This window comes from Pteropus vampyrus, unplaced genomic scaffold (genome assembly GCF_000151845.1).
Source record: "Pteropus vampyrus isolate Shadow unplaced genomic scaffold, Pvam_2.0 Scaffold172, whole genome shotgun sequence".
In the NCBI taxonomy this organism is placed as follows: domain Eukaryota; kingdom Metazoa; phylum Chordata; class Mammalia; order Chiroptera; family Pteropodidae; genus Pteropus; species Pteropus vampyrus.
This window is the reverse complement of record NW_011888953.1, coordinates 1,278,313-1,287,679: the sequence shown is the minus strand read 5'-3', so window position 1 is coordinate 1,287,679 and position 9,367 is coordinate 1,278,313. Positions and strand designations below refer to the sequence as shown.

Below are 9,367 nucleotides of genomic sequence, written 5' to 3'. Positions count from 1 at the left end.
TTTTTTCTTAAAGATGATTTTGGAAAGCAATGACTCTTATTTTCTACTTTTTATCTTTAGAAATTGCCTGTGTTCTACCTGTACTGATAGAAGGCATACAGAGTCATCCCCACAAACCTTTCTACACAGTTGGCGAGAAGGTGACCTTTTCCTGTTCAGGTGGCATGTCCTTAGAAGGTCCTTCAACATTTCTCTGTGGATCCAGCCTTAAGTGGAGTCCTGAGGTGAAGAATGTCCGGTGTGTGCAAAAAGGTGAGTGGTTGCTAGGTCTGTCCAAGGACACCTGCACTCAAGTGGCTAAGAGTCTTCGTGGCGGTCTTTTAGGGCACTGAATCGCCATAACTGTTAGTCCTTCCCTCCATCCCCACCCTGCTATGAATATGAGTCAGTTCATAGACTGGATAGCAGATTTTTTTACACGGCACAGATAGACTCATGGAATGCAAAGAAAGGCAAAACTGAAATTTTTTTATATCAGATATTAACTTCATATTTGTTATGGTGACAAAAAAATTTTTTAAGTTAATTTCTGGTTTCCTTTTGATTTTTTAAACTTACTTTTCTTAAGTACAGAGTTGAGATTATAATTTATGTAAAATTCTGAATATTTCATTTCTGTGATATCAAGGAGTTTATTAGTATTATCGAAATCAAAAATGTAAAGACATTTACATTTAACACTGCAAAACAAACTATTGAAGAAAAAGTATTGTAGTTTGTAAAGTTCTTAATAGTGGAAATCTAAAAATCTACTATTTTGACTATTAGGCAAATTAAAAAAAATTTTTTTTTTTTTAAATTTAAAGTAGGAAGAGATTTGGAAAGCCAAAGTATTTCTTTTTTTAGAGATATTTAAGATGAGATGGATTTGTTTTTTAAAATGACTTCTTTCTTTCTTGTTCATATTTTTTAAATAAATGAAAAAATATACGTTTGAAACAAAAACAGGAAAGAAGAAAAACTCACTTGTATATTTTATATGGCATTTTTATTTCTCTAGTGTATAATTTTTAATTCAATACTGAAATTTGTCTCTTATAGTGAGAAGGAAATACTAGATTCCACGAATGATACTATTAAGTGAATTAGATGGTCACAACTGAAAACAGAAAGCTACGTGGAGCACTCCATGACTGATGGCAGACATGGGGTGTTAAATAGATCAGCGAGGACAGAGTAGGAGGGCGGCATGTCCAATGGGATGCCCGCCGTGCCAATCTTCATGTGCACCTCAGCTGTCAAAGGCCCATATCAGACAGTTTTATTTTCTACCTACACTGAAGCATAAATATGAATTTATTTGGGGTATTTGAAGTAATGGACTTGTGCTAGTAATTCTAAAATTATTATTATTTTTTGCCTTGATAGCTCATTTCCTTTATTTGTTTTTAATTTTAATTTTTAAATTTTTATTATAGTGACGTTGGTTAACAAAACTCAGTAAGTTGCAAGTAATTCTAAAATTAAAGAGAACAATGTACAGTTGATGAGATTGCTCTTTAATTCCAAATGAGATTATATGCTTGTTTTTCTAAAATGTCTGCTTCAGTCATTTCATAGTACGATCAGTATTTCTCCCACTCAGTGGCAAATTCTATTAACGTTTTAATTAAGGAAATTTTTCAGACCTGCGTGTTTTTCAAAAGATGTGGATAACAATAATAACTACCCTTTAAGAAGGTCTATAATAAACAAAAATTTCCAGATTAGTTGGCCTCCAAAGTTAATGTTTTAAAATACCTGCTGTGTCAGTAGTCATTTTTATTGTGGTAAAATATACATAACATAAAATTTATCATTTTAACCATTTTTAAGTGTACAGTTAGTACATTAAATACATTCCCATTACTGTTCAACCATCACCATCATCATCACCATCCATCTCCAGAAACTTTCATCCCCCAGAAATGAAATCGCACCCAAGAAACACTAAGCCCTCCCCCTCCTCCATCAGTTTTTAGTGTTGATGCGAGGGTAATTGGGTTTTAAAACAGTAAAGATACATACTCTAGGTGGGCCCTAAGAGTATGTTTATTTGGTGAATTAAGCTATGAAGAAAACAAAGCTTTGGTTTAAGTGATTTTTTACAAAGAAATTATAATAACTTTTAGAAAACATTTAAAATCTCAAATTTCATCCTTATGAATGATTAACAAAGAAACTTCTAACTATAATGCAGAACTAATTTATGTGTCTTTACCATTAAAGTTTAGTTTGGGTGCATTTGGATTAGGCTTTTCTCAACGCCAGCACTATTGGAATTTTGGGCCTGGTAATTTTTTGTCGTGGGAGCCTATCCTATGCACCTATGCACTGTAGTACGTTTAGAGCATCCCTGGTCTCTACTCACTAGATGTCGGCAGCAACTCCCCACCCTTCCGCCAACCCCCACCCAAGTGCTGACAACCAAGACAACCAAAAATATCTCTAGACACTGCCATATGTCGCTAGGGGGCAAAATTGCTCCTGGTTGAGAAGCACTGTTCTATATAATACCATTAAAAAATATTTATTTTGGGATAATTTTAGGTTTGAGAAAAGTTGCAAATCCTTTACCCATTTTTCCATAATATTAACATCCCACATAACTTGATATAATTTAGTTGGTCAAAACTAAGACATTAATATTATTATAATACTATTGGCTCAATATATACTTTGTTCATACAGCACCAGTTTTTCTACTAATGTTCTTTTTATGGTCTAGGATACAATTCAAGATACCACATTGCATGTAGGATATCATTTTAAAGGGAAGTGTTTAAAGAATACTTGTTACAGACATTGCTAGACATGGCAGGGGAACTTCGAATTGCTACCATTTTTACAAATTTATAATTTGTTGACAAGATTTTCCTGTCAGATTTAAAGCTCTTAAGTTTTCCGAGGTAAGAAAATATTCCACAGTTTGTGTATCCATAAAAACATGCTCTTCAGCTCTTCTTTACTGCTGCATAGGTCTATCCAACAGATAATTAGTTTTATGATGCAAAAGTGTATGTCACCGAATTCCATTGTAAAGAAGCTGGCAGGAGGTGGAAATAGAGTGTTGTAGATTATTCACATGGTAGTCGGGTATAGCCAAGGCAATGGCAGTCAAATTATGCTCTTGAAGCTGAACCAAGGTGTTTTTCTGTCAACATTAGAATGAAAATTGACTTTTGGCCAGTTTGTAGAAAACATAAAGCAATAGAACGAGTTTTAACATAAACTTTACTCACTTTTACTCACTCCAGACATTTACTCACTGTTGAGGAGAGGCCACTTGGACATTACATATGACAGGTTATTGTAGATCCCCTGGAGATACCAGAGAGTTCTCCATGTATAGGTCAAGTTATGTTTCTGTTTTCTGTCCTATTGTAGGTATTGTGGGCAACATGCAGTCCACACAACAATTTATAAAAACCCGTTTCTTAATAAAAGGGAGCCTGTCCTACTGGCCTTGATTCAGACAAACGTGGACTTAAAACCCTGGGTTGGCCAATTTGTGAAATGCATGAATTAGCACCAACTTCCTAACTTTTCTGACCCTTATTTTCTTCATCTCTTAAGGAGGATTATATATCACAATGTAGAAAAAGTACACGGCTAATAGAAAATGCTCAAGAAATAGTAGCTACCATGACCAACGAAATTATGTGTAGGGTGCTCCTAGGAATGCTTAATCTCTTGTAAAATGCTTTACAGATTTATTTTTTTACAGTATAAACTTGTGGCAGTTGAGAATATTAGAGAGCCTAGTTCAACAATTAAATCAATACGTCGTTTACCGTGAAGAAGCTCTTCTAATGATGGTATCTCCCTTCTCTTTTTCTTTTAGATACCATTTTGACACAGGCAGTGCCTAAATGTCAGCACTGGGAGAAACTGCAGAATTCCAGATGTGTTTGTAAATTACCCTACGAATGTGGGTAAGCTCTGTGTTTGCTCACTTCTCTCTGTTTTATTTTATTCAAGATAAAAAATTTCTTAGATGCTAGTCTCTGTTAGAGCAAAGGTGTTGCTTACCAAGGGTTAAGGATCTTTGCATTTTAATCTGTTCCATCTGATCCCTATTATTTGCCTGGGTCACTAGAGCTGACAACTGGTGGCATTAAGCAGTGTTCTAATCTGTCTAGAGAAAGACTGAAAGACTGCTTGAGCACTGCTTGTTCTATATATAAAATGGTGCAAAATGACAAAACTGTCACCTGAGGATTTAAAGACTGAGAGGATTAGGACTGAAATTCCCTTGACACATAAACTCTTAAAGCGATACCGATAGTGAAAAAAAACAGCTGCTTTTCTGATTCCCGAAATGTCTATGTCTCTGGATTGCATTATAAGAATGCCGCCCAACTTGAAGTCACTCTATCATAGGAGGGCGTCTGAAGTAGTTATTAGATGTCTGTGTTATGACCCTAGTTGGATATAGATGGCACGATTAAATTAGGACAGAGGAAGTTTATAAGTAGGACTCTTGACTGAAGTGTGGGAGAGTAAAGGACACTTCAAGCCACAGGATCACAGTTGGGGTATATAGTCACACCCAGGTCTGAAGGAGCGAGGAGAGGAACATTTGCGAAAATCTGGGCAGAGAGAGGAAGCTGTGGAGGTGGCAGCTGAGGAGGAGCTGGGTCCCTCAATTTAGGGACCCCAGAGATCCCCCAGAGGTGAGCCAAGGGAACACACACCCCAGCTGTACTCTCCTTCCTCCTTTCAATCTCCTAGTCACGCTCCCCATTGATCGAATGCACCCAAAGCTAGAGGAGAAAGAAGTCTGTTGATAGGGGTCGCACATGTCAGCCTTCCAGGCAGGGTGGAGAAGAGTGGAGAAGAGAGAGAGGCAAATGGGAGGTAGCCAGGCCCCTGGTTATCTTTAAGGTTAAAAATCAGAACACAAATTTACTGGCCAATTACTTGGCTTTCAATTATTATTGTCATCAAAGTATACATCCAACTCCGTGAGCACCTGCAGTGGGTAATGGTGATTGTGATGGTATCTCACAGAAAGTAACTTCTTGTGTCAAGGAGAATACAATGTGATAGTGTAAATGGCAATGGTGATTGGCCCAGAATATTCTGACTGTGCTGTTATTTTCTATAAATCATTGCTTATTTTAATGATTCACTTTCATCCTCTTTCCAACTTCTCTGATTCATTTAGTTTATCTGCAACCTGCTATTTATAGACATAGTGTGAGTTTTCATATCAGATACTAAGAACAAGGTGGCCTTGTAAAGTTTCTGCCTTTTAAGTTGTTCTGAGTAGTTCTATTTGAAGTTTAAATAAGCAGATAAAAGAGAGATACAAGAATTTGTTTTCATTATGTAAATAACTCCAAGTAAATTTAGCTCTTGGTCAGAAAAGAGAATATTAGAGCTAAATAAATACATAAGTAAATGTAGACTCCATCTACTATACAAAAATACTTTGTTGTCTAAGGTTTTACTACATTAATGCCTTCCTTATTCATCAGCATTCAGTAACATGGTTGTTTTTATTAGTGACATTTCTAAAAAACTGAATTTTACCACTTTAGCAGCAATGCTTAAGAAAAAAAGTAATAATTTTTTATGGAAATATTTCTAAACTATTTCATAAACATAAACACTAAAAAATAGTATCAAAAATTAGTTTCATCTTCCCTCGAGGATTCAGTCATCAATTTTGTTGGACAATGCTGTGATATGGACATGAACTATGATGTGGACATGAACTATGATATGGACAGGGCTGCTGGGCTGGGAGAGCTAAATTTCTCCTGCAGTCAGCGGTCCCATTTAACTATAATCTCTGAGTGTTAGATCTTTGTGTGTCTTCTGTCTCCTTCTTTGTCAATTCACCAGCTGTCCCTAACAGACCTTGCCTGCTCCAATCTGCTGTATCTGATCTGTTCTAGATAAAACTAGATCAACACTAGATATCTAAGCTGGCAAAAATTGTGAGCAAATAAAGAGAAAAATGTGTTCGTTTTGGAGATCTGAATGGGGTGGGCCCTAGCAATAAAGGGGATTTGAGTTTCTTTTCCATCTGTTTGCTGTGAGTGATAACATCTGAGGCACTGAGCTCAGAGCCTCACCTTTCACTTCTCATCCTCGGCTTTTGAAAATAAGAATCTTGTAAATAATGTAATTTACAAAATTTGTTTCAGATCCTCCTTGGATGTGTGTGCTCGGGATGAGAGAAGCAAAAGGATCCTGCCTCTGACAGTTTGCAAGATGCATGTTCTCCAATGTCAGGGTAGAAATTACACTCTTCTGGGAAGGGAGAGCTGCACTCTACCTGCCTCCGTGGAGAAAGCTTGCGGCATGTGTCCGCTGTGGGGAAAATGTGATGGTAAGGAGCATTTTACATTTGTCACTATACGAATGCTTAAGTAATAGTGCTGAGGTTTAAAAAAAAAAAAGTTTTCTAGCTTAGCAGCAGATCAAAGCAATTTCCTGAAAATGTGAACGACTCAGACTAGTCTGAGAGTGAACTGCTCTCCTCACTGCCTTCCCCCCCAGGAGCGGGCGGGTCGAGTACCTGGAGGCCAAGAATCCATACCTGATAGTCGACATGTCCTCTCCAAATCTGTGATTTTCATTCCACCCTCATGATTTTTGTTTTGCTCTTATATTATCCATATTATGTTCTAATTTAAAAAAAAAAATAGACCCACAAAAAATAACAATTTTTAAAAAAGAAACTTTATATTACTTTCTTAAAAGGAAATCTCACTTGCCATACATTTTAGGTAACTATAAAAATACGTACAATAAAACAAAATAAGGTTATAGATTCTAGCCAGATGCTGCTAGGAGCTTGAAGGATGCTATTTCTTCGGGATGAAGGCAGTTTAGAAAGTGTTAGGGTGGTGTTAAAAGAATACCAGTGCCAAGCTGACCCTTTCTCCTAGAAAGAATCAAGGATTTGAAGAGAATTGAAAGAGGAGTCACTATCTTGAGTTGTGATTCAACATTTGCTAGTGCTATGTCCAAGTAGCACTTATATCGATCTGAAGTACCACAACTAGCATGGCTCACCTCTCCATGGTTTCAGCTATACCTCAAAGGGGAAGATCTGGGTCACCGGACCCAAGTCACTGCCCTCAGTTTCCCCATATGTAAATTTGGGAGCTGGACTATGTGATCTATAAGGTCTCTGCAGGCCCTTCTTCTCCTGGTCTGTACCCACGGGCATCTTCCCCCTCATTTCCATCACAATTTAGGGCACAGATGATGACATACATAACTCTAGCCACTTCTGAGACACTTTGGGTTTGGCAGTCACCACAGTCAGCTGGCTGACCTTGTTATTCTCCTTTCGGAGACACTTGGCCGGTGTATTCCAGCCTCAAAACTTCAGAGCACACAGTGCTACCCTCCCTAACTCATCTGTCATTTGTTTTTGTGGGATATTAAGCCTTTTGCATTTCATGCCCTCTCTCTCAAGGGAAATTGAATTCTTCGGTTCTTTTTCTTTGTTTGACCCTTGCCACTTGGCTCTTTGCTGAGGTCTCATCATTTGGTCTGGGGGCTGAAGGGTCACACTCAGGTTCTGACTCACCTGGACAGCACCCTGGAGTAGGAGAAAGCTGGACAGCTTTTGACTTGGAAGAACTGCCCAATAGCAAGTTGGCACCTGCTTATTCTGAGCAGAGCAAAATACCTCTTTCCTGGTTCTACTGCTTCTCCTGGGAATAATTGATTCCATCACTCAAGGCAGGAGCTTCCATAGCTTTCTCTAATTACCACAACGTGACTTTGGAGGTAATGTGTCTTCACCCTCCCATCTCCACAATGTGCCATTAAGCCTCTCTTGCTTATTTTCCAGCTCAGAGCAGCAAATGTGTCTGCAGAGAAGCATCCGAGTGCGAGGAAGAAGGGATTAGCATCTGTGTTGAAGTGAACGGCAAGGAGCAGACAATGACGGAGTGTGAGGCTGGCACGCTGAGGTGCCGAGGGCAGAGCATCTCCATCACCAGCATAGGGCCCTGTGAGGCGGAAGTCCAGTAGGCTCTCGGGTGCCCATAGGATTGCGGGAATCCAGCAGCGTGCCATGGATGAGTTAAAACACCCACATAACTGAGCACTTCAGACAACTTCTGGAGCACGGAGGAATATTCTCCCTCTTTTCTTCCCAGTGTCCACTTCTCCCCTTAACTTCCAGCCACTTGCATAAACACAACCCTTTGTTCTGCCAAACCTGAATCCAGATACTCTTTTTCTTCTTCTTTTTTTTAATGTCAGTCAAGATGAAGAATATTCATGAACCTCTGCATGAGCTAACTGTGTTCTTGGAAAAAATGCTAACTTCTCTGGATCTTGACTTTTTAATCGAAAAATTAGAGGATTAGACTAGAGAAACTCGAATGCTCCATTCAGCCTTATGAACCTTTTAAGTATCACTGACCCTGCCCATGAGCCAGAACACACTTAGAAAGATTGGCTTCCTTTAGTAAAACAATACAAAGGGGACCATGAATGGAAAAAAACAGATACAATTATTCCATCACAACTAATAATCTCACATATCACATCATTGACTCAAGCATCTCATGTAGGAATTCCTAATCTCAGCAGGAGATTGAACCACTGAATTGTTAGATCCAAATTCATCATGCTCTAGTCACGGGCATCTTCTGCCTTCTTGTCTGAGAACAAATACAAGGCAGTCTTCCATTTGCGGCTTTTTTTTTAAGTACGTGTCCAACACAAGACATGCAATTTGCTTCCCCTCCTTCCCCATCCCTTTCCTTTTGCAGGAAGCATCAGTATGTGCCTGAGCTATTGAGTGATTCAATATTTGTAAGGATGGTTTTCTCTTAATGCGGATGGATACATGCCTAGATTTTTCGGGGAGCTATAGAGGTAGATCGAATTGAAGCATTGACATTCTGTTTATTCCTTATTCATTCTTTGTCAAAACAAAAAGACAGCTGTAGGAGATGAAATGAGTGGGCTTAAATGGAATTTAAAATATGCTTTTGTATACAAATAATATCTCTGTATTTTTCTGATACCGATAAATACGTTTACAAAAAAACTTCAGTTAAAATGATAATGATTAAAATACTAATTAAAGATACTATTCTTTGAAACATTTTGATCCGTATTATGTTTAATTTTAAAGAATGGCTAGTGTGTTCTTTTAAATATATTTTCAGTTTTTAAACTACTTTACTGAGGTATGATTGACACGTAAAAAGCTGTACATAAGTAATGTATAATACAACTTGATGAATTTGGGGTTAAGTATACTCCCATCAAGGCCATAAACATATCCTTCACTTCCCAAAGTTTCCTCCCACTCCCATTATTATTATTATTATTACAACACAATATAAGATCTTTCTTCTTAGAAAATTTTAAGTATATATTACAGTATTTTTAACTATGG

General features: G+C 37.8%; 1 protein-coding gene across 1 annotated transcript in view; it reads left to right on the top strand.

The window, feature by feature from the left end:
* The window catches only part of C7 (complement C7), a gene marked incomplete at its 5' end in the record, with an annotated part of 41,491 nt that extends 32,567 nt beyond the window's left edge, over positions 1 to 8,924 (top strand). The window contains 3 exons of the mRNA XM_011370702.1: positions 3,824 to 3,914; positions 6,138 to 6,322; positions 7,802 to 8,924. Of these exons, the coding sequence (XP_011369004.1) occupies positions 3,824 to 3,914; positions 6,138 to 6,322; positions 7,802 to 7,983 (458 nt within the window). The remainder of the gene's footprint in view (positions 1 to 3,823; positions 3,915 to 6,137; positions 6,323 to 7,801) is intronic.
* Positions 8,925 to 9,367: the final 443 nt, after the last annotated feature.